The sequence below is a fragment of the Fukomys damarensis genome, unplaced genomic scaffold, assembly GCF_012274545.1.
Source record: "Fukomys damarensis isolate Sample0158 unplaced genomic scaffold, DMR_v1.0_HiC HiC_scaffold_37, whole genome shotgun sequence".
In the NCBI taxonomy this organism is placed as follows: domain Eukaryota; kingdom Metazoa; phylum Chordata; class Mammalia; order Rodentia; family Bathyergidae; genus Fukomys; species Fukomys damarensis.
In genome coordinates, this window is record NW_022900949.1 from 6,892,150 (window position 1) to 6,918,095 (window position 25,946).

Here is a 25,946-nt window from a genome sequence, read left to right on the forward strand (position 1 = left end):
CCTCCCGCGCCCCGTCGCAATGAGGGAGTCTCTGGGGAGGGGCGGGGCCGGGTGGTGCTGGCCGAGGCCGGAGTTGGATCGCGTGCTCCCGGGCAAGTGTGAGGAGAGGAGCCGGCGGGAGCGGGGCTGCGCGCTGCTTCCAGATGCATTTTATAGGAGTACTTTGAGGATGCTTGTTTTCAAACCATTTTAAATTGCCAAGCATCCCATGCATGGGATGCATACTGCTTTTATCTTGGAGTTCTCCTCTGCGGCTTGGTTTTCTCACAGCGTTTGTCTTCAATTTGTGTGTTAGCTAGAAATCAAGAAAAGACGTGAGATCTGTTTATTGCAAGGTGGTTCTGGCCGCTTCACTGCTGTGGGTTCTTGTCGATGTCTTCCTACTCCTGTTCTTCAGTGAATGTAACAAATGTGATGGCAAAGAGGAGCGATCCCTGCTACCCGCACTGAGGGAACTTCCCATGAGGATTGACTAGTAACAGCCACCAGAGCATTGCTTGTGGAGGAAGTAAAAAGAAAATCAAGCTGACAATAAAATTATCGGTAAAAGCTTTTTTTTGAGGAAGCTTTATAAAGTGAAAACTATACCCATGATAAATTTAAGAGATTAAAAATTAGACCCTTGTTCAGGTTCTAGTTATATTGGTAAAATAGGATGTGGAAAATAATTTTCCTAAAAGGAAAATAATTTGTATTGTAACTATTGTAAATTATATCAGCAAAGTTAAAAGGAGGTTGGATCAAGAATCTAGTTCACTAAATCCTACAAAATGATTTTTTGACTCTTGAGGTGGCTCCTAAGTAGAAATTTTTGCCATATCATTGTTTATTTTACTACTGTGCTTTTGTAGACACTCCTATCATTTTGAAGCAGCAGTTGTCTCTATGAGAAAGTAGGATTCTATCTTTGGTGTATTTATTAACAGCAGAGGTCCTTCCTCTTGTGCCATATTTTCTAGCATGTAGCTTTTATTTTTCTTTTCAATTGAATCAGTATAGCTTATGGAATTGTCTACAGATTGAAATAAGTTCAGTGCTGTTTAAAACAAACAAACAAACAAACAAACAAACAAACAAATGAGGACTGGGGATGTAGCTCAGTGTCCTGGGTTCAATCCCCACCTACCACAAGACAAAAAACAAAACAAAAAAACCCAGTTTTTTTTGTTTTCTTTTTTGGCCAGAATTTCATCCTGGGCTATGGCCTATGTTTTCATTTTCTTAAGTGTCTTTGGCAAAACAAAATTTTACTTAGGTTGAATTTGTTTCCTGATTAATGGATCATACTTTTACTGTTACATCTCAAACCTCATTGCTAGGGGCTGGGGATTTAGCTCAGTGGTTCCTCCACCTGCCTTGCAAGGACAAGGACCCAAGTTTGACCTCGGTACCAAAAAACAAAAACCAAAACGAAAATCTGGACTTTTAGGGGCCGGGGATTTATCTCAGTGGTTTTGTGGTCTGCCTTGCAAGCGCAAAGACCCGAGTTCAATCCCCAGTACCAAAAAAAAAAACCCCAAAACAAAACAAAAAAACAAAAACCTCATTGCCAAATCCAAGGTCGTTTAAATTGTTTCCTGTATGATGTTCTACAAGTTCTGAATTTTGCATCTTATGTTTGGATTTATCATTGGTTTTGAGTTAATTTTGTGACAGTTGTAAGATCTGTGTCTAATTCATTTCCATATGGATATCCAGGCTTCTCAGCACCATTTGCTGAAATGAGTACTTTCTCCATTGAATTGCCTTTGTTCCTCCATCAAAGATCAGTTGGCCATAGGGCCAGGAATTTAGCTTAGTGTTGCGGTGCCTGCCTTGCAAGTAAGTGCAAGGTCCTGTCCTGAGTTTGATCCCCAGCACCAAAAAGAAAGAAAGAAAGAAAGAAAGAAAGAAAGAAAGAAAGAAAGAAAGAAAAGATCAGTTGACTATATTTGTGTGATTTTATTTGTGGTTTCTCTCTGTTGATCTAATGCCCATGTTTTGCAAACACCACAGTGGTTTCATTACTGTCGCTTCATATAACTCTTATAGTTAGGTCGTGTCAATGTTGTATCCTTATCTTAAGGCTATTATCTTGGTCATTTTGGATCTTTTGCCTTTTTGTATAAATCTTGATTCTAAAGGTAATAACATTGTACTTTTATTTATTTTTTCTTTTTTTGATAGCATTGGGGATGGAACCTAGGCCTAATGTTGTGATTAGGTCAGGAGAGCAGATTCCCCCATGAATGCGATGACCTTCCTAAAAGAGGCCAGAGAGGGCTTGTTTCAGAGACAGCACCTTCTAGCTGTGTCCTCCCTGCACCAACTCCACACAAGGAATGTGAACGTGTACCGCAAACGTGTACAAAAGAAGAGAGAGATCAAGGGACGGGTGGAAGGGGGCAGGGTGGGATCCAGCTAGAAGCTGTCTCTGAAATGGATCTCATAGATATAATACTTAAGAGGTGCCATATGTAGTAGTGCCAAAATTTGGACTTTCTCGCTGGTAGAACTATGAGCAATACATTTCCATTGTCTGTCACTTACTCAGTATGATGTATTTTGTGAATAATTTTTTGGGGGGGTACTGGGGATTGATCTCAGGACCTTATGCTTGCAAGGCAGGCGTGGAGCCACTGAGCCAGCCCATTGTGATGTATTTTGATAAACTGCCCCAACTAAGACTAGTTTTTTTGTTTCTTTCCTTTTTTCTGTCCTGTGTAAATTATGCTTGGCGTTAACTTTTTTTTTTAAAGTTTAAATTTTATTTGTACGTGTGAGTAGTATATAAGGTTTACATTCCTTTTAGGAAGTTGGTACAGGGGCATAACATTTTAATTTCATCTTTTATCCCCTTTTCTTTCCTCCTTCTTTACCTGTCCTTGATCCTCTTTGCTGTTTCGTAAATGTCTGCAGTACCTAATCTTGGCATTCCGTGTGTGGAGTTGTTACATCCACATAACGTATCCCAGTTCTTTATTTTTATCCCTTCCCGCCATCTCTGGTGTTGGGGTTTTAATTACAAATCCAATTGTCTATTGCTTTTGTCCTTGATGTGCTGTTCTGCAACCTCACTGTAATCCCATACTGGTTCTAGTAATCTTTATATGGGCTCTGTGGGATTCTCCACCTAGACGGTCGTCCCGTCTGTGAAGAAAGGCTCTCTTCTTTGTTCTTTTTTTTTCTTTGCAGTGCTGGAGATGGAACCCATGGCATTGCGCAAGGAGCCTCAAAAAAGACATTTTTCCCTTTTTTGAAAAATTGCTTTTCTGGAATCTACAGCAGATTCCCAGTGAGAAAGGAAGCAGTAGAGGGGAAGGAGAGAGAAGGCAGGGGAGGGGTTCATTTCTTCGGAAGGAGAATTTTATTTCTTGTCATTGTCTACCTTTTACTTCCTTGACTTCTCATACATTTTTTATATCTGTTGCTATGACTTCAGGTTTTTTGTTTGTTTTTAATTTTTGAGACAAGGTCTCCCTGTAGTTCAGACTTGTTTTGAATTCACTGTGTGGCTCAGACTGGCCTTGAACTCTTGGTGATCCTTCTGCTTCAACCTCTTGAGTACAGGGATTGCAGGTCTGTGCCACCACACCCAGCCAAAGTTTTTGCTAAGTCACTAAGTTGCCCAGGCTGGACTCAAACTTGTGATCCTCCTGCCTCAGCTTCCCAGAGTGGTGGGAGTATAGGCCTATGCCACCATCTCTGCTCAATGTCAGGAAACCTTTGCCTATATTTTCTTCTGAGTTGTTCAGTTTTAGCTCTTACCTTTAAGTCCTTGGTCCATTTTTATTTCACTTTTGTGTATGGTATAAAATTTTATCAATTTGCTTTTATTTATTTTTGTGGTTCTGGGAATTAAATTCAGATCTTTGCCCTGAGCTGCATCTCATCCTTTTTTTTTTTTTTTTTTTTTTTGTACTGGGGAATCGAACTCGGGTCCTTGCGCTTGCAGGGCGGGCTGCCCATCCCTTTTTGTTTTTTGAGACACAGTCTCACTAAGTTATCCAGGCTGGTCTTGAACTTGAGATTCTCCCGTCTCAGGCTCCCTCGGAGCTGGAGTCACAGGTGTGTGCCATCACATTTAGCTCAGTATTAGTCTTAACTATTCTCCTCACAGCAAAATGATGTTTGTGATGTAATACACATGTTAATTAGCTCAATGTACCTACTCTATAATGTATACATATTTCTAAACATAATACCGAACCCAATAAACATGTTCAGTTTTTGTCAATTTAGAACTAGATATAGGGACTGCCGCCTGCCTCACAAGTGCAAGGTCCTGCGTTTGATCCCGGTACCGAAAAGGGGGGTGCTGAGGTGTAGCTGGCAGAGTGATAGTGTGGGTGCTTAGTAGTTATGAGGCCTTGGGTTCAATCCCCAGCATCAAAAAATAGATATTTTTAAAAATTGAATAAAGCCAGATGGAGTAAATAAATGTAGAAGTTTAACACTAATCAAATGAAAGCTGGAACAGGTCTATTAATTTAAGTTTCACTGTTTTACATGTGGTTATCCAGTTTTCACAGTACCAGTGTTTGAAAAGACTATTTTTTTTTTTTTTGGTACCAGGGATTGAACTCGGGACCTTGTGCTTGCGAGGCAGGCGGTGGAACCACTGAGCTAAATTCCAGGCCCGAAAAGACTATTTTCTATTGAATGATGTTGGTACTTAATGTAAAAAACCATTTTACTTTTTTTGTGAGGGTAACTTTCTGGCCTATATATCCTATTCCATTTGTCCATCTCTCTGTCTTTATGCTAGTACACAGTATAGCAGTTTGTTATATTTGCTTTTTGCTTTATTTTATTTTGCCAGTACTGGAGAGGGAGCCCAGGGAGCATTGGGCTACATCCCTAGCCTGTATTATTATTACTGTTATTATTATTTGCAGTACTGGGGATTGAACCCAAGGGTACTGCACCACTAAGCTGTTTCCCCAGCCCTTTTTATTTTGAGACAGGGCCTTAATAAGTTATACAGGCTGGCCTGGGACTTGTGGCCCTCCTGCCTTATCCTCTCAAGCAGGTGGGATTATAGGCCTGTACCCCTGTGCCTGACCAGTACAGTTTTGGTTATTGCATCTTTGAGTAAGTGCTTGGGAATACTTGCCTCAGCGTGTTTCTTGAAGAGTATTTGTTTTCAGGGTAAGTTTGGTTTCAGAATGAATTTAGGGACTACAGATGAGCTCAGCGGTGGAGTACTTGCCTAGCACATGTGAGGCTGTGTATTCTATCCCCAGCACTGCAAGGAAGAAATAAATGTAGATGTGTTCCCTACCCTTCAGGATTTTGAGTTTGCAAAGATTGGTGTTAATTTTTCTTAAAGTGATAAAAAATAGCAGTGAACCTGCTTGGTTTTGGGAGTTTTTTTTGTTGCTATTAGCATCGTCTTAGTTTATGTTACTGTAAAATTCCCAGGACTGGATGATTTGTGAATGACAGAAACTTATTTCTCAGAGTGCTGGAGGCTCGGAAATTGTTGACCTCCCCAGAAGCTGGTGCGTTAGACGTCTGGTGAAAGCCTGGCTAGCTGCCGTGTTACTGTCTGCACAGGGTAAAAGGTCAGAGCGTCGTCATGAGGGAGGAACCCCGCCCGTCAGAGCAGAGTCCTCACGGCCTAGCTGTTTCCTAAGGTGCCTCCCCCTGTCACATTCCTGCACTGAGGATAACACTGTACATTACCTTTGGAAGGGGACAGGCATTCTAACCGTAGTGGGGATTTTTGATTTCTACTTCATGACCCTTATTAGTTATAGATAGGCTTAGACCTTTTTGTGTTTCTAGAAATGTGTCCACTTCATCTGTGTAATCCAGTTTTTTTTTTCCGTGAGAGGCTTTACAAATTGCATTCTTCTAGTGGTGCTCTTCACTCACACGGGAGCCCTGACACTGTGGTGCTGAGGGCAAAGGAAGCACAGCGTTCCGTTTACCTGTGACCTGGCGTCAGTTTCCTGTCTCTCTGGATTGTGACTTTCATGAGGACTTCTCAGTCCTCCTCTCTCCCTAGTTGCTGCAGGAACGTTTCTCTTTCCCAAGAAGGTCTGTCCGAGTCAAGTTTCTGTTTTTAAACAGCCCTCACTAACTGCGAAAATAATCCCCTTTGTACTGAGAACGTACAGACTACTTTTTGGTCATTATTCCCCAAACAATGCAGTAGAACAACTATTTACTAGCATTTATATTAGGTTTTGTAAGTAAACTAAAGATGGTTCATGGATGTCCAACTTTTTGGCTTGCCTGGAGCGCATTCAGTGAAGAGGAATGGCACTCCCGGCCCTGTAGTTTTTCTTGGAGGAGGGGCTTGAACACAGATCTCTGGGGATATTTCAAGATGGCTACATTCTTCTCTTGGGAGCAAGGTAGTGACTGTAATCTTCACTAGGAGCAGCTGTCAGGGTTTCTGGAGGTAAAACAAATTAGGTGAGTCTACCCTGTAATTTTTATCTCTCAAGCTTGTCCTGTGAGCTGTTAGCAGTTCACGAGTTGCAATTTAGTTTTTTTCCACCCTTGTGCTGCTTTTCACAGAGGTTTCTGTTCCAGTAGATTATTTCCTGGATCTTTGTCTGTGTGTCCATTTGGGGACTGCTGCTTGTCCTCTGAACTCATTTCTCTGATGATGTAAAAGTTTTTGATTTTTTTTGGTTCATTTGCCTTTTTCTTTTTTGAATGTATATTGCCTTGTATGTCTTTATGCACCATGGTGAAAACTAGAGTACTCCTTCCTTTTCCAGTGACGAGTGATTCAGTGCATGTAATCTTGCCCTCTCACACTAGTTCACCCCTTAATCTCAGAGCAAATCCCAGGCCAAGCCATGGTGGTGGAATATACCCATAATCCTAGCCACTCTAGAGGCTGAGGCAGGAGAATTGAAAGTTCCAGGCCAGTTTGAGCAATGTACACTGTCTCAAAATAAAACATCAAAAGGACTGAGAATGTGGCTTATGGTGGAGTTCAGTTCCCTCTGGGTTCATTTCCCAGTCCCACAGTCAGTCAGTCCTTCTCAGACCAGGGTGCTTTCCTGGCTCTCCCAAGGCATTTTATAGCTGCTAGAGCCTTGCTGGCCTGCTGTGCTGCCTGAAGTCTTCAGGCATTTTGACTCTCTCTTTTATGGGGAGTTCCTGGTGTATCAGGTGCTGCCAGATCTGTAAATTGAAACTCAGATCGTTGCAAAGAAAGTAGACAGATTATTTCCTCTTCCATTTTTCAAACAGTTCATTTTTACTATGTGTGTATGTGTGCATGGGTATGCTGAAGGGTCAAATGCAGCTCCTCATGCGTGTTAAGCGTATGCTCTTTAGTAGGGCTAAACCTCTAGCTCCCCCTGGGTGCTGGGTTTTCTTTGTTGCCCATGCTGGCCTGAAAGTCTTGGGTTTGATCAGTACCTCTGACTCCACGTCCTGAGTAGTTTGATCACTGCTGTACTTAGCTCCAGTCTTTAATTGTGTGTGTGTGTGTGTGTGTGTGTGTGTGTGTGTGTGTGTAGAACTGCTGTACTTATCTCCAGTCTTTAATTGTGTGTGTGTGTGTGTGTGTGTGTGTGTGTGTGTGTGTGTGAGAGAGTGTGTCTGATGACCAAGTCATTAAGTAACTTTTGGAGACTAGAATCGTGTGAATTTATGAATTGAGTGTGTTGGTCACCAGGGTTGTCAGTCTCACCCATTCTCATTTACCTATATGTGAGATGTTTTAGGACTTGGTGACCCTTGAGGACGTGGCTGTGAACTTTACTCAGGAAGAGTGGGCTTTGCTGGATCCTTTTCAGAAGAATCTATACAGAGATGTGATGTGGGAGACTGTCAGTAATCTGGCCTCTGTAGGTAAGGATGACATCATTCCTTCACAAGTATTTCTTGGCTATTACTGTTGTTCAGTGTTTAGAATATGAAAGGGGAATGCTTTGATAAATACACAGCCAGGCTCAGTGTATCGTGAAGGTATGATCTAATACATGTTTAAATTCTGTAACAGTTTATGATTCTTTTTCTGGGTCTATATTTTAGGGGTAAAATGGGAAGACCAGAACATTGAAGAGCTGTACCTAATTCCTGGCAAAAACCTAAGGTATTTTGTGTTCATAAGGGAAGCAATGTTCTTAGAATTAAAAACACAGCAACAGAATCAATAACTACAACTTCACATTTTTTTTAATCCCTCAAAATTTTGTCTAGAATAATGCTTAAATGTTACATAGATATTAGTTCACTTGTTTTGATAATTGCTGTGATCCAGACGTCTTACAGAGGACTTAAATTGTTCTCAAGCAATTCTGAGAGGATATAAAGCCCTTGCTTTATATGGTAAGGTTAAAAATATAAGTGTAGTTCTTGTTAATAAATATAAATTATTAAAACAAACACAGCTGGGAGTGGTGGTACATTCCTGTAATCCTGGTCCTTTGGGAGTTGGATGCTGGAGAATTGCAAATTGAAGCCCAGCCTGGACAACTTAGCAACATTTTTTTCTGTCTTAAAAGAGAGAAAAAGGGCTGAGTGTGTAGCTCAGTGTCAAAACTCTTGAGTTCAACCCCTAGTGCTATAAAAAAGAGAGGTAAAAGAAGGAAGGAAGAAAAGCAGTTGTGGCCAGGTGTGGTGATGTAGCTCGTGATTCCAGCTACTCAGGAGGCTGAGGCAGGAGGATTGAGTTAGAGGTCAGCCTGGGTAACATAGGAAGATCCTGTGTGAAAATAAAAACAACACTAAAGCCTTTAATAATGTTTTTCTTACAGAAGTCATGCAGTAGAGAGACTCTGGGAAAGGGTAAAAGGTGCTCAATGTAGCGAAACCTTCAGCCAGATTCCAGATCTCAGGCTCAGGAAGAAAACTCCTGCTATAAAGTCCTATGACTGCCGTGTGTGTGGAGAAATCTTCATCGGTCATTCATCCCTTAATAGGCACATGAGAGCTCACACTGAACGCAAAACTTGTGAACATAAAGATGGGAATAAGACATATCAAGATAAGCAATGTGGAAATGCCTTCAGTATTTGCTGTTCCTTAAAAAAATCCGAAAGAACTTGTACTGAAGAGAAATCCTATCAATGTAAAGAGTGTGGAAAATTCTATATTTCTGTATCAAACTATCAAAGACATGTGGAAAGGCACAGTGGAGATGGACCTTATAAATGTAAGGCATGTGGCAAAGCCTTTTATTCTTCTAATTCTTTTCAAGTACACAAAAGAATTCACATTGGAGAGAAACCCTTTCAGTGCAAACAGTGTGGTAAAAGTCTAAGTACTTCCAAAGCCTTTCAGATACATGAAAGAACCCATACCGGAGAGAAACCTCACAAATGTGAGGAGTGTGGGAAAGCTTTCAACTGTCCTAGTACTTTTCAAAGACATAAAAGAACTCATACTGGAGAAAAACCCTATGAGTGTAAGAAATGCGGTAAGGCCTTTGGTCGTTTTAGTTCCTTTCGAATACATGAAAGAATGCATACTAGGACGAACACATACCATGAATGTGAGGTCTGTGGAAAAGCCTTCATTTCTCTCTCATCTTTTCAAAGGCATATGATAACACACACTGGAGATGGACCTCACAAATGTAAGGAGTGTGGAAAAGCATTCATTAGTTCTAGTGCATTTCAAATACATGAACGACTACACACTGGAGAGAAGCCCTTTGAATGCAAACAGTGTGGGAAAACGCTAAGTAGTGCCAGTTCCTTTCAAATACATGAAAGGACTCACACTGGAGAGAGGCCCTATGAATGTAAGGAGTGTGGGAAAACCTTCAGTTGTCCCAGCTCCTTTCAAAGACATGAAAAGACTCACACAGGGGAGAAGCCGTATGAGTGTAAGCAGTGTGATAAGGCCTTTAGTCGTTCCTGCTACCTTCAGATGCATGAAAGATCTCACACTGGGGAGAAGCCCTATACTGGGGAGAAGCCCTATCAGTGTAAACAGTGTGGTAAGGCATTTCGTAGTTCCAGTTCCTTTCAGGTTCATAAAAGAACGCACACCGGAGAGAAACCCTATGAATGTAAAGAATGTGGGAGAGCCTTCAGTTGTTTAAGTTCATTTAAAAGACACGAGAAGATTCACACCGGAGAGAAACCATACGCGTGTACATTATGTGGTAAAGCCTTCGGGCGTTACAGTTCCCTTCAAATACATGAAAGGAACCACACTGGGGAGAAACCGTACGAATGTCAAGAATGTGGTAAGGTCTTCAGTAGTTCCAGTTCCTTTCAAATACATAAAAGGACTCACACTGGGGAGAAACCCTATGTATGTAAAGAATGTGGGAGAGCCTTCAGTTGTCCCAGTACCCTTCAAAAACATGGCAGGACTCACACTGGAGAAAAACCCTATGCATGTACAAAGTGTGGGAAAGCTTTCAGTCGGTCCGGTAACTTTCAAACACACCAAAGACTGCATTGTGAAGGGAAACTGCACAAATATAAAATGGGTGTGTAGGCCTTAATTTGTTATAGGGCCTTTGAAAAGCGTGGAAGAACTCGTGTTGGAGAGGCACTTCGTACAAAGAATATGGGAAGGTTTTCTTTGTGCAGCTTTCTAGCATATTTGAGAATGGATATTGGTGAGAAACCCTATAAATGTAGATAGTGACTATTGCTTTTGTGTCCCACTCCAGTTTGAAGCCATGAACAATGAAGACAATATAAAAAGAAATTGTAAGTAGCTTACATAAGCATTCAGTTGGCTCATATTGTTACAGAAATGGATGTGAATTACCTGGGGATTAGTTGTGTAGCTCTTTAGTAGAGGGCTTGCATCATGATCACAAGGCCCTTAGTTTGAACCCAGCACTACCACCAGAAAAAGAGGAAAGGAAGGAAGGAGGGATTGTAGGAGGTAGGGAAGTGCAGAGGGAGAACATGCACTCTGGATTAAAAATTTGAAAATGTGACAACGTTTCCCATTTTAACAGGACTTAAGCAAACTAGATTAAAAATTTGACAGTTTTTGGGGTCTTGTATGTAGAGTATCATATCATCAGCAGATAATGACAGTTTAACTTCTTCATTTCCTATCTGTATTGCTTTTATTCCTTTCTCTTGTCTAATTGCTATGGCTAATGTTACCAGAACTGTATTGAACAGGAGTGGTGATAGTGGGCATCCTTGCCTTGTTCCTGATTTTAGTGTGAAGGTTTTTAGTTTTTGACCATTTAGTATGATGTTGGCTGGCTGTTGGGTTTTCATAGATGACCTTTAACAAGTTGAGATAAAGACCATCTTTTCCAGTTTTCTGCCGGGTTTTTTTTTTTTTTTTTTTTTTTAAATCATGAATGGGTGTTGAGTTTTGTTGAGTACCTTTTTTTGCATCTATTGAGATGATCATATGGTTTTTGTCTTTAACGGAATATAGTATATTACATTTATTGATTTACATATGTTGAACTATCCTTGCATCCCTGGGATAAATGCGACTTGTGATCTTCTTGATGACCCTCTGTATTCTGTTTGCCGGTATCTTACTGAGGATTTTTGCATCCATGTTCATTAGGGAGATGGCCTATAGTTCTCTTTTTTGGTTGGGTCTTTCCCTGGTTTTGAATCAAAGTAACACTTGCTTCCAGGAATGAATTAGGAGGTATTGCTTCCCTTTCAATTTCATTGAAACGTTTAAGGAATAGTGACAGTCGTTCTCTAACTATCTTGTAGAATTCAGCAGTGAAGCCTTCAGGACCTGGGCTTTTCTCTGTTGGTGTATTTTTATTACATTTGCAATTTCACTGATTGTAATTGGGGTGTTTAGAATTTTTTTAAATCTTGTTCAACTTAGGTAATTCATATGTGTCTAGAAATCTGTCCATTTCTTGGAGTACAAGTTCTGATGATCCTTTGGATTTCTGCTGAATCTGTTGTGACTTCACCTTTTTCATTCCTAACTGCATGGATTTGAGCCTCTTTAACACCCCCACCTTTGTACCAGGGATCAACTCAGGACCTTGTGCTTGTGAGGCAGGTGGTGGCGCCACTGAGCTAAGTTCTCAGCCTTCTTTCCTTTTTTTGATAAGGTTGGCTAAGGCTTTATCGATTTTATTTATTCTTTTGAAAAACCAACTCTTCAGTTTGTTGTTGTTGTTGTTGTTTTTTTGTATTGTTCTCTTAGTCTCCATTGCATTGATTTCTGCTCTGTTCTTTATAATTTCCTCCCTTGTACTAGCTTTGGGTTTTTCTAGAAGCTTAAGATTCAGCATTAGGTTGTTTATTTGAGCTTGCTCTGTTTTTCTAGTGTAGGCATTCACTGCTATGAATTTTCCACATAGAACTACTTTCATTGTATCCCATAAATTCCTGTATGTTGTACTGGCATTATCATTAAATTGTAAAAACTGTCTAATTCTTCTTTAATTCCTTCTGTGATCCATTGGTTTTCAGGAGAGTGTTATTCAATTTCCATGTGAAGTTCTTGTGGTTTCTTATGCTATTGAGTTTCAGTTTAATTGCACTATAATCTGATAATATACATGGGATAACTTCAATTCCTTTGATTTTACTTAAACATGTTCTGTGAGGGGCTGGGGATTTAGCTCAGTGGTTCTGTTGCCTTCCTCGCAAGCACAAGGACCCGAGTTGGATCCCCAGTACCAAAAAAAAAAGAAAAAAGAAAAAGAAAAAAATATGTTCTGTGAGCTATTATGTGGTCTATTTGTGAGAATGACTCATGTGCAGCCAAAAAGAATGTGTATTCTGATTTTGTGGAGTGGAACCCCCTGTAGATGTCTATTAAGTCCATTTGTTCAAAAGCTTTGTTCAGTTCTAATATTTCATCAGTGACATTTTGTCTAGATGATCTATTTGTGACAGTCGGGTATTGGGGTCCCCATGACTATTGTATTAGTGCTTGTTTGGTTTTTCATGTCTCTTAATATTTGTTTTGCGTAGTTGGGGGCAGTAGTGTTTGGTGCAGATATATTTATGATTGTCACCTCTTCCTCTTGGATTGTTGTTCCCTTTACAAGGATGTAGTGACCTTCTTTGTCTCCTAATTAGTTTTGGTTTGAGATTTACTTTTTCTGCAAATAAGATAGCTACCCCCACTTTTTTTCTGGGTTTCTGTCACATGGAGAACTGTTTTCCATCCTTTTACTTTCAGTCTGTGAGTTTCTTTTTGAACTAGGTGTGTTTCTTGTATATAGCATATTATTGGATTTTGCTGCTTAATCCATTCTGCCAGTCTGTCTTCCCTCCTCTCCCCTCCCCTTCCCTTTTTTTGGTACTGGGTCCTTGAGCTTGCAAGGCAGGTGGCAGAACCACTGAGCTAAATCCGTGGTCCCAGTCTGTTTCTTTTGATTGGTGAATTGAGACCATTAACATTGATGGTTATAACTGATATGAATTGACTATTGTCATGTTATTTTCCTGTTGTTGACTCTTTTATATTTTTCTCCCTCTGTCACGAGCCGCAATGTCAGGATCCTGCCAGCAGGTCCTAAACCTGAAAGGAAGGGCAACAGGAGAGAAAACAGTCCCACGGACTTGGTTCCAGGCTCATGCTCTCTTCGTAGCAAGGCCCTGTTTATTTTTCAGGGTGGAGTATATATAGGCTAAAACCGAAACCAAAAGTGGGAACAGGGTGTAGCTGACTGCAAAGGTCACGGTGCTCTACAAAACAACTATTATGGGTTACATTACTATGGCAACATAGGGTGATGGGCTACCCACTGGGAATCAGACAACAGGCTGCCATGGCACAGGCACGTAGGCTGGGTCCAGGTTTAATCACAGGTGAATCATAGCTGTTCTTATGTCAAGGCTCACCATAATTCCCCCATTTTTCTTTGATAGCATGAAGAATGCTAGCAATAGGCCATTCATCATGCATGAGCCAAGGAACCTCTGTCTTAGGCGGCAGAAGTCTTCCATCTCCTTACCCGTCATCAGTCGTAGGGCCTATGTCCCAATACGACCTGTCTTAGGTTGGTAGACAGAAGCTTCCGTCCTTACCCATCACTGAGCATTCCGAGGCGGGGAATCTAGGCACGTCGAGCCTGAGCCAAATAGATTGCTACGCGTGTTGCATCATCACCTAAAGAAGCCTGTACAGCCATAGCTAAATGCTCGTATTTAAATTGGGAACGCTTCCAGCATCGATATGAACAGTAACCCAAAATACACATCCCAATCATAACAGCAATCACAATAAGCCATATAACAGTCCAAGAAGGTGAAAACAGCCTCTTCAAATTTTCCCAAACTTCTGTAGCAAAATCTAAATCAAGCCTGATAGAATTAGCATGAACACCAGACAAGATCTCAATATCCAATGATAACTGATTAATTGCATTTAAAAATGTCCGATTCCAAGACCCTCGCAATAATGACGAAAGTCGTCTAACTTCCTCAGAATGGTTTTTGACAGGAAAGGGAGTAAGACAGAGTTGTTGAAATCTGGGATCACAGTCCAATCGAGTATCTAACCACAATGCTTCAGCTTCTTCATTTAATAAGTCCATTTGTTGAAGTATAGCCAATCCAGTTCCAATGTAAGGGTTGATGCATTTTTGGGTTCGTAGAGCCGTGGTTGTAGTGTTTTGAAGATCATTGATGGTGGCTGCGTTCTGTAAAGTTCCTGTTAACGCCACTGCGGAGGTGATGGCAGACACCAAGGCTATGATGCCAACGGTGATGCCCGCCACCACGGCACCTGCCACTCTTTTTCTGCGAGAAGGGGAGGAGGTCTGTGCCCAAACAACAGTGGAGAAGTGGTTAGAAATAGTCAAAGGAATCCACACCTGAACGAGAATTCGTAAGATGGCCATAGATGTCAGGTTATCCTTAGCTGGAAACCAACACTGACCGAGAAAACAGTATTCCTGAGAGCAATTGGGTAATCGTGAGTTATTAGTCCACAACAACAATACAAAAGGTGATCTAACACATATTCCAGAAGCTGAAAAGGCAATGGATTTCAGATATTCGGGGACAACAGGGCTAAATTTTGCAGGACAATTATTGTTACTGGACCCAGATCCTTCTGAGCCTGAAAGATTAATAGAATACCTGGTAGAACAATTATACCAGGTCATATTGGAGGGAAAGAGAAAATAAAAAGGTCTAAATGGGGTACAAGCATATGGGCCACAAAGTTGGCTCATGCCAAAAACATTTTCACCCTTCTGTGGCTCAGGAAAGCCGTAAATTCCAAAATTCTTTGTGAAATTGTAGGAATAGGCAAATTGGGGATAGCATTGTTCCCATGGCAAGAGTGTGTTTTGGCCTCAAGTTTCATAACTACATTCCACTCCCAAAGGATGAGGACCTGGATATGGCAGGGGGTAAGAATTATCATCGAACGTTGCATTAAAGTGACGACCAGAAATATTCCAAGTTGTCTGATACCAGTTAAATCGCAACTGATTAAGACCATTGGCAAAAAAATGAGAAAAATAAGAGCGAGAGGGAACCAAGTGATTTTCTATCAAGGGTAGACAGGTGGTGTTGCTCATATCATCATTAAAGGTAAAGCAAATGGTATCCAAAGGAAGATCAAAAGAAGCATTAATGGAAGTGGAGGCTTCATAATGTTGCCAGGGAAGACCTAGGCTATTATTGGTAGTGAAAAGCTGTGGAAACAGAGGGGCTTCCTGGCTCACTCCCTGTGGCCGAGGAAAAAAAGGAACAGAAGCCCAAAAAACTTCTCCCACTATGGGAACTATTAAAAGGCAACCTAGAAGCATAAACGCCTTCATTTTAGTTGACTATGATAACCTTCTTAATAAAAATAGTCCTATAAAGCTAAAACGAACTATCAAGCACCCACTAACAATAAACTTTTACTTTCTAATTAAGTTTCCTTAAAACACAAAAAGAAACAAGCAACTCCTAATCACAGCAATCAATATGACGAATGTCAGTCAGAGGGTGATGTCCATCAGCGACGGCTCACTAAATTAGGTCTCTGTGTTCTCAGAGGAAGGGCATTGGCGAATTAGTCATTCCGGGATCCACCGAGGCCACTCGTCGTCCTGTGGGAAGACACAAGCAGACCCTCGTCCCCAGTGAAATTCAGGGTCTGGTCCTTTCCATTGTCCAGTAAGGACATCTTTCCATCTTAGCATCGCTTTTCCAGTGGCATGAGAAGCCCAATGTTTTGAGGCTCGTGTGACGCCTTCTTCATTTATGGAAAGAAAATTTATCACAAATAGAGCATGGTTAAGTTTATGAATAGGAGAATAGGTGCTGGAGAGCAGATTCCCCCCTAGTTTTTTTATTGCAACCTTCAGAGTATGATGAGCTCTCTCAATAATGGCTTGACCCTGTGGGTTATGAGGAATACCAGTAGAATGGGAAATCTGCGGGGATTGAAAAAATCCTTTCAGGGAAATGCTAATATAGGCCGGACCATTATCTGTTTTTATGGCCTGTGGTTTCCCCATATAAGCAAATGCGTGTAACAAATGAGCAGTAACATCTCTTATTGCCTCTCCTGTGTGGGGCGTAGCACACATCATTCCTGAAAAGGTATCAACGGAGACGTGGACATACCGTTGCCTACCAAAAGAAGGAATATGTGTGACATCCATCTGCCATAGCTCATTACTTTTTAGGCCTTGTGGGTTGACGCCCAGAGCTTGTACTGGTAAATGGACCACACATTGTGGGCAATTTTTTACAATCTGTCTGGCTTGTTCCCTGAAAAGATGAAAAGTTAAGCGAAGGGTATGGGCATTAACATGATGTAGTCTGTGAAATTCTTGTGCCTCCCTAATTTGTTGATTAGTAGCCTGAATATGCATAATCTGCGGAAACTCATGAGAGGTCATAAGATCTGCCTGTGTGTTGCTTTGTGTTAAAGGTCCTGGGAGCCCGGAGTGGGCTCGGATATGATTGATGTTAAACGGGTGTATCTGCTGTCTTATGCAGTTTTGGATTCCCAAGAAAAGGGAGTGTAATTCTCCTGTAGCAAAGATTTTTCCTGCCGTTTCTAGATTTCTTACTGATTGATGGGTATACATACTATCAGTATAGATATTTATGGGTTCAGAAAATTTTGTTAAGGTTAATAGCACAGCACATAGCTCCACAAGCTGAGCAGACGAGAATGGTACTTTGAATGCCATTGTTTGTTCTCTTGAGACAATGGCTGCAGTTCCTTTTTTGGAACCGTCTGTGAAAGTAGTTTGAGCTCCTTTTATAGGATAGTTCTTTGTCTTAGTGGGAAACATAAAGGTGTGTCTGCAGGCGAATTGCAGCACTTTGTTGGCTGGAGGGTGATTATCAATAGTTCCTGAATAGTCAAGGAAGCTTAAAAGCCAAACAGTATTTTGTTGCTGTAAAAACTGTCTTTGATTTTTATCATAAGGGACTATTATTTTATCTGGCTCCTTCCCAAAGATAGTCTTTGAGGCCTTTCTTCCAAGTTGGCATACTTGAGCTACCATCTCATAATAAGGATTGATTACCTTCTGTAAATGATGTAGTAAATGTATCCAATAAAGGGGCTGTTGCTGCATGAGTACTCCCGTGGGCCAATTTTGAGAACCACACACTATCAGCAGTAAAGGTTTCTCTGGGGAAAAATAACTAATGCATTGATCGGCAATAGCTTTTTCAACCAGGGCTAAGGCCCCTTTGGCTGCGCCATTGAGCTTTCTTTCTGACAATGGATCAGGATCTCCTTCTAATAACTGAAATAGTGGGGACAATTGACCAGTAGTCAATTTTAAATAAGGCCGAATCCAATTTATGTCCCCAAGAAGACTCTGAAAGTCATGAAGGGTGGCAAGGGAGTGTTTTATCTTTATGTGTTTTGTGCATATGTTATCCATGTTCAGTTGAAATCCTAAATAGGTTATCGGTTGAATCGACTGAACTTTCTTGGGTGCAATATAAAGTCCCCATTTTCCTAGTGTCTCCTTTAAATTCATAAAGACTTGCCCTAGTATTTGTTTGTCAGAATGTGCTAGCAAGATATCATCCATATAATGATAACAAAGAACACTAGAGGGCAGTGAGGAAGCCTTTATAGCCTGTTGTACATAATATTGACACAAGGTGGGGCTATTGGCCATGCCCTGTGGCAACAGTTTCCATTGATAGCTTTCATAGGGGGAAGCATGATTTATAGAGGGGACGCTGAAAGCAAAATGTTTCCTATCCTTGGGGTGTAAATGTATGGAAAAGAAACAATCTTTAAGATCTATTACTAAAAGGTCATAATTAGAGGGAATTGCAACAGGTGAAGGTAGGCCTGGCTGAAGGGCTCCCATCAATATCATTCTCTTATTTACCTCCCTTAAATCCTGTAAGAGTCCATTTTCCTGACTTCTTTTTTATAACAAAAATTGGGGTATTCCAATCCGAGAAAGAGGTCTCAATATGTCCTGCCTCTAGTTGTTCCTGTACTAAACTTCTAGTGGCCTTAAGCTTGTCCTGAGTTAAGGGCCATTGATCCACCCATACGGAGGGACCCTCAATCCATTGAAGTTTCTCCACATGGCGTACAGTAGAATCAGTGGCCCCTAGAAGGAATGACCCAATCCCAGATGAGGTGGCCGAAGTTTGCCCTCTAAAGGCCGTTGAATTTTTCCTCCTTTTCCTAAACCCTGTTGTTCTCTGTATCCTTGTAGGAGCATCTGTCTAGTGACTACTTCATTTGGACTACATATTAATGCTCCCAGGGCAGCGAGGATATCTCGACCCCACAAATTTAAAGGTATATTAGAAATTACAAAAGTTTGAATGTATCCTGAATGGCCATCATCATCTTCCCATTTTACAGGCATTGAACTCTGCAGCGGAGCATTTTGTGTGCCTAGGCCCTGTAACTGAATATTAGAGAGTTTTGTGGGCCAGCTCGAAGGCCAATGCCTTGCAGCAATAACAGAGACATCAGCACCAGTATCTAAAAGGCCTTGAAAGGTTTTTCCATTAAGTTTTAACTGTAATTCAGGTCTAGTTTGTTTTATTTCTTGTATCCAATATGCGTCAGAAGACCCAAACCCTTTATTTCCTCGTTCTCCTTTCATAGGGGGTGCATCGGAGTGGAAAGGCAAAAGTAACAATTGGACTATATGTTCCCCTGGGGAGATAGCAAGGACTCCTTGTGGGGATGATGCCATAATTTGAATTTCCCCAGTATAGTCATTATCAATAAGGCCGGGATGGACTTGTAACCCCTTCAATGTCCACCCGCTTCTACCTCGCAATAATCCAACTGTTCCTTCTGGCAGGGGGCCAGAAATTCCTGTGGGCAATCTCTGTGGTCCCATCTGAGGGGTAAGTATTGTGTAGGAAGTGGTGCTCAAATCTAGCCCTCCGCTTCCAGGGGTTGCTCGGCACAAATCGGTGACATGTCTCCTATCGTCTCTGGGACAAACTGTTGGAGGGGATATACATCTCTCCCCTGAGGAGGGAAAGTTGCCCTCGCATTTGTTAGGGGGCCCTGAGGATGCGGGCCTGTCCTCCAGTTTTTTTGTTCCATATTATTAGGCCCAAGGTAGGTGCCATCCTTTGCCACCACAGAACGGCATTCATGCGCATCATGGGGTCCTTTTTGACAGTGTGAGCAAAGGTCTATTCGTTGAGAGGGTGTAGAAGAAGGCACCCGACTGGGGCAGTCCTTCTGTAAGTGCCCTGTCCTTCTGCATGCATAACAGACAGGTGTTCTGGGGTTTGTCCTATTGTTGTTACCCATGGCCTGCCGTGAATTGGCTCTCTTTTGATTGTGTATAGATTGGAAAAAGGCATGAAAGGTTCTCCCTTCCTGTGCAGTTCGATTGGCTGCCGCTTGTGCCCAAGTAACGGTCAATTGATTGCTCGCATCTGCACAAAGGCGAATGTAGCCTGTAAGATCGGTCTTTGTCCTCCAAGGTCTCAGCACAGGTTTACACCATTTATTGGCATTTTCATAAGCAAGCTGGAGAACAAAAGGCATCCCGGTTTCAGCGTCAGGGAATACCTTTCCTGCTCCATCTAAAAGTCTATGGACAAACTCAGCGTAAGGCTCATCCGGTCCCTGTCTGATATTTCCCAGGCTAAAGCTAAGATTGCCAGCATTAGGCAATTGTTTCCAGGCCCTGACGGAACACCATCCAATCTGATCAAACATGGGGCCTCCCATGGTTATTTGAGCTTGGGTTGAGGCATATGGTCCTTCCCCCATCAGCATATCCAGCGTGGCAATAGCCACACCTGCGTTTGCATTTCTGCGAGCAGTCTCACGACATTGTTTGGCAAAGAAAGACTTCCATAAGAGGAAGTCGCCGCCTGACAGGACAGCACGAGCTACGGCCTTCCAATCATTAGGAATCAACCATGAAGTAGCCAGTGACTCTAAGGTAGCAGTTGTAAAAGGAGCATTTGTATCATATTGGTTAACAGCCAATTTTAATTCCTTTACCAACTTAAATTCTATTGGGCGGTGTTCATATCCACCTTGTTGAGTTTGAATAACTGGAAACCCAAAAATTTCTTCTCCTCTATTTTTTGCCTCAGTTACTGCCATCTCCAATGGCGTGGGGACATAAGGTTCACATTCGGCAGGGGTGGGCTGACTTATGGGGGATACCCCGGTAAGTGCCTTTCCCGAGATAGCAGTTACAGTGTCAGCCGGAGGGAGAGGAGTCTTCTCAGGTCTTTGTTGACCCTTTAACACTCTCATTTGTTGATCTAATTGAGCTGGCTTCCGTTCGAGTAGGAGTTCCTCCTCCCGCCTCTGACATGTCAGTCGTAACTGAGCGAGACATGTATCTACCTTGTCATTCAATGGCGGGGCGCTAGGTGGCAGGCGCTCCTCGCAAACAGGAAGACGGGTAGATAGATTCAGGTGGCTCCCTGTGCCGGGACGGCGCTGGTGGGAGATCAGCAGGCAAGGGAGGAGGACTATCTGGAGGCTCCGGAGGGGGCTCCAAGGCCTGAGACTTTTCCTCTCGAATTTGTTCTAATCCCTCATGAACCTCCTCGAGAGCCTCAGAGATTTCTTTATGAGACGGAGTTCTCAGGGCAGTGTTTAAGAGTGCCCAATAGGAGAATAAGCTCTCCGGAAACCTATCAAGATCGGAGGTTAAGGCCTTCTGCAGCTGTTTACCTACTCTTCCCCAGACTTGTAGATTTATTTCAGCCTCATCACACAACCATGGACAAACTTCATCCAATATTTTTACAAATGCTTCCATTTGAGCCTTCTTAACTTTAACCCCTTGTACTTTTAACAACTTTTGTATGGAGCTGCCTACATAACTTCTAGATTCCATTTGACCCATATTTTAATTAAAAACTTGAGGGCTTACGCCTCTTATTACCACTGCTGTGATCAGGACTAACGTCCCCTGTCACTCACCGGCAGGAGCCGCGGGGATCAGTCGCGTTTATTGTCGTAGTGCTCTGGATCGCAGAGCGCTCTCCTCGAAGTCCTTCTCATTCAGGTCCCTGTTCGGGCGCCACTTGTCATGAGCCGCAATGTCAGGATCCTGCCAGCAGGTCCTAAACCTGAAAGGAAGGGCAACAGGAGAGAAAACAGTCTCATGGACTTGGTTCCAGGCTCATGCTCTCTTCGTAGCAAGGCCCCATTTATTTTTCAGGGTGGAGTATATATAGGCTAAAACCGAAACCAAAAGTGGGAACAGGGTGTAGCTGACTGCAAATGTCACAATGCTCTACAAAACAACTATTATGGGTTACATTGCTATGGCAACATAGGGTGATGGGCTACCCACTGGGAATCAGACAACAGGCTGCCATGGCACAGGCACATAGGCTGGGTCCAGGTTTAATCACAGGTGAATCATGGCTGTTCTTATGTCAAGGCTCACCATATCCCTCTCCCTTTAATTTCTTGCCTTTTGGATTTGCTTTGTTATGCCTCATGGAGTTGTGACTTTCATTGTCTTTTTCTAGGGTATTTTAAAAAATTGGAGTGCTGGTTTGGTATTCATGAAGTTTCTCAGGTGTTCATGAATCATGAAAGTATCTTATTTTCCCATCAATTTTGAAAGATAATTTTTCAGGATACATCAGTCTAGGTTGGAGGTTGTTTTTTTTTTTTTAGGGCTTGAAATGCCTCCCTCAAGGCTCTCCTTGACTTGAGGATTTGTGTTGGAAAGTCTGCTCTGATTCTGATGGGTTTTCCTTTGCATGTGATTTGTTTCTTTTCTTTAACTGCTTGTAGTATTTTGTTTTTCTGTTGGGATTCCAGGATCTTGATTATTATATGTCTAGATGTAGATTTTTTTGATTGTGGCTAATTGGAGTCCTATGTGCCTCATTTATCTGTGTGTCAAATTCTTTCCTTCTGGGAAGTTTTCTGTCATTAATTCTGTGAAGTTTTTTTTTCTAATGTCATTTGTACTTTTTCCTGCTTTTTCATGGATTCCTATCCGTTTTATATCATTCTTTGCATCATCTAGGAGCTGTTGGATCAATTTCTCATGGTCCCTTACTATTTTTAAGAGATCCCTCTTTTCATGGTCACTGACCGCAATCCTATCATCTATATCTGATATTCTATCTTAACATTTGCTAATTCTGCTGCAAATGCTTTTAATAGTATTTAATCTCCTGGATATCTGTTTGAATCTGTTTCATGGGTTCCATATTTTTCCTCTGTTGGGTGTTCATAATTTCCATTTCCTATGCTGAGCATTCATGACTTCCATCATGGGGCTGAATTCATCTATTTTTTAATCTGTTTTTATTTTAGAGACTCTAATCACGTCTTTTTTTTCTGCTCATCTTCTCTATAGTTATCTGGGAAATTTTTGTTTTGAATTTTTCTAGAGTCTCACTCATCTGTTTTGTTACTTCCTGTACTATCAGTTCAAGGTGTCCAGGTGGTTGGTTATCAGACTTTTCCACCTCTTTTCCCCCAGAATTTGCCTTTGATAAGCTGGAAGGCTGTGTCTTGCTTAAATGTCTTTTCATTTCTATTATTGTTGGTACAGTCCTTGGTTTAATTCCTGGGTTGATACTTCAATATTGATTATTGTAAGTATCTTTGTTGCTTGTATTTAGAACCCTGATGGAACGATTACTTCTCAGAGGTGTCTTCCAGATACAGGTGGTCTTTAGGTTTTTGAATCTCTAACGACTCTGGGGCAATCTCTGTTTCATTATATCAGGAAGAATAACTGATTAGATCTGTCAACACTAGCCCAAGTGATACAGTCAGCAATAACGATAGAATTAAGCACAGCCTAGAAAATGGGAGTTTGTGATAGTTATTAATCTATCGCCTTTAACCATGTGAAATAAAATTGAGGACTAGCCCAGAATATGTTTATAGTGAATAAACTGTTCAATATAGAAACTTTGCCCTTTCAGATGGGGACATAGAAGGAGTAAGGAGCTCTTACTGTTCTTTACTTCTGCTCTGTCTTCTGGAGCTCAGGACAATGGTGTTTAAGACGCCCTGTTTCTCTGCAGTGTGGATCCACGCACAGGTCCTGGTGGGGAGGGGCTTTCAGGCACCTGCACAGCTCTAGTCTTCATGAGTCGCTGGTGGCTGGGAGGCCTGGATAGGGGTAGGGCCATGCTGGAGGCTTCAGACACTCTGGTCCTCACTGGAGTGTAGGTGGATACAAGGTAAACACTCAAAAATCAATATTTTTCTTGTACACAACAGACACTGAGAGTGACATTAGGGAAATAATTCCTTTCACAATATCCAAAAAAATGAAATATCTAGAAACCAATCTAACAAAGGAAGCAAAATAGCTCTACATTAAGAACTACAACACTCTGAAAATAGAGATCCAAGAGGATATAAGAAAATGGAAAGACATTCCTTGCTCCTGGGTAGGAAGAACAAATATAGTGAAAATGGCCATACTTCCAAAACTGCTATACAGATTGAGTGCAATCCAATTGAAATCCCAACAGTGTATTTCACTGCACTAGAGAAACAATCCAAAAATTCACTTGGAATCAAGAGGCCTAGAATAGCAAAAGCAATTCTAGGCAACAGTGACATGGCGTGGGATATCACAATCCCCAACTTGCAACTATACTACAAAGCCACTGTGATAAAAACAGTATGTTACTAGCAAAGAAACAGACTTGAAGATTAGTGGAATAGATTAGAAGATACTGAAACAACTCCAGACATACTTGGCTACCTCATCTTTGACAAAGGAGCCAACCATCGTCACTAGAGGAAGGACAGCCTTTTTAATAAGTGGTGTTGGGAAAACTGGATTTCAACTTGGCCAAAGATTAAAACTAGACCTCTGTCTTTTACCATGCAGTAAACTAAAATCCAAGGGGATTAAAGATCTAAATATTAAACACAACTTGCTAGAAGATAAGTTAGGTAGAACTCTTGAAGATATTGGCGTAGGAAAAGACTGAAAAGATCCTTAGTAGAACAAGAACTAGCACAAAGAATCAACAATTAGGATCTCATCTGTTAAAAAAGAAAATAGACCCCCCCAAATATAAAGACTGAATTACAAATGGGCATCTGAAATGAACAGACATCTCAGAAGAAAAGAAGCAAAAGCAGCGAATAGACATGAAAAAATGTTCAACATCACTGGTCATTCAAGAGATGCAGATGAAAACAACACTGAGATTCCACCTTACCCCAGAACGAATGGCTGCTATCAAGAAATCAGTAACAAATGCTAGTGGGGTTGTGGGAGAAAGGACCCCTTCTCCATTGTTGGTGGCAGTGCAGACTGGTGCAACCACTATGGAAATCAGTATGGAGATTATATTAACTAGAATTAGAAGTCACATTTGACCCAGCTACTGCTCTGCTAGGTATCTTCCCAAAAGAATTAAAAGAATCACACCACAGTGATATATGCTCATCCATGTTTATTGCAGCACAGTTTCTAATAGCTAAAACTTGGAAACAGCCCAACTGCCCATCAACTGGAGACTGGATAAAAATTAAAAAAAAAAATAAAATGGAGTCTTACTCAGCCATAAAGGAGAGAAACTAGAGAGATTTATAGCTAAGTGGATGCAAATTGAGGCCATTAAGTAAAATTCAGACGTGTAAATACCCAATAGTTTCACTGGTGTGAAAAACAAAGTATAAATAAGGATCAAAATGTATGATTGATATTGTGTAATAGGAAGAAAAGGTCTGAATAGGGGAAGTTGGAGCAGTAGGGGAAAGGGAAAAAGGGAAAAGAAAGTATGAGAAAAGGAAAAATACGGAAACAGTGTCTTTGTCAACAGGGAAGGGTGGAGGGGGTGAAGGGAGGGCTGGGAATGGGGAAAAAAATAAGAACCAAGATAAGTCATGTAAAGGTACAAGATCCCAATGATGAATGTAACTGTGCTGTATACCTAAAATGTACCAATAAACTTAATAAGAAAATTAAAAATTTCAAAATGTAAGTTTTCCATTTTAATAATAAAGTCTTAAAACTCCCGCTTTAATAAAACATACAAATTGAAGTAATAAACTTGATGCACATTAATGCATAATGTTCCAAAAAGAACGATCCCAAAGAAAATGGCATAAAAAGTATACATTGATTTTCCTTTATCAGTGGTGTGGGTATCATTTCTACAAAGAATCATTGAGGTGAACTAAGTCTGTAAGTACTTTTGAAGCAACTGAATTTAAGTTGTTTTTCTTAAGTCACTTAGTAAATGCTATTTTGTATTTTTATAGTACTGGGGATTGAATCCAGGGCATGCTGAGTCATATCCCCATCACTTTTAGAGTTTGGGTCAGGATCTCACTAAGTTGCGTAGGCCAGCATCTGACTTGCTCTTACTTTGCTCCTACCTTAGACTGTCCAATGATGTGATGCCTGGCTCACTTAATACATTTTTTATTTGTTAATTTTGAAATGTATGGAATTTTGATGAATTGCGATGCATATTTAATATTATAAGGGGGTTTAATTTTTATATAGATACTGGATGCTGTGGTAAATAGGCCATTGACAACCAGTGTTAATTGTTGGGACTCTCTTACAGCTTCGTGTGGCAGTTTCTGAGATATCCTTTGCCCATTCTGATTATATTTCTTGGCCAATAAAGAATTGCCATCAGATTTTTTTTTTTTTTTTTTTTTTTTTTTTT

General features: G+C 41.2%; 1 protein-coding gene across 3 annotated transcripts in view; it reads left to right on the plus strand.

Moving 5' to 3' along the window:
• The window catches only part of LOC104869499 (zinc finger protein 709), a 14,706-nt gene extending 3,758 nt beyond the window's left edge, over positions 1-10,948 (plus strand). The window contains exons 2-5 of one of the 3 annotated variants that reach the window (XM_010634751.2): positions 398-543; positions 7,668-7,803; positions 7,987-8,047; positions 8,712-10,948. In XM_010634751.2, coding sequence (XP_010633053.1) covers positions 7,770-7,803; positions 7,987-8,047; positions 8,712-10,407 — 1,791 coding nt within the window. In that variant the 5' untranslated portion in view covers positions 398-543; positions 7,668-7,769 and the 3' untranslated portion in view covers positions 10,408-10,948. The remainder of the gene's footprint in view (positions 1-397; positions 544-7,667; positions 7,804-7,986; positions 8,048-8,711) is intronic. The other 2 variants (XM_010634749.2, XM_010634748.2) reach the window with 2 other exon arrangements.
• Positions 10,949-25,946: the final 14,998 nt, after the last annotated feature.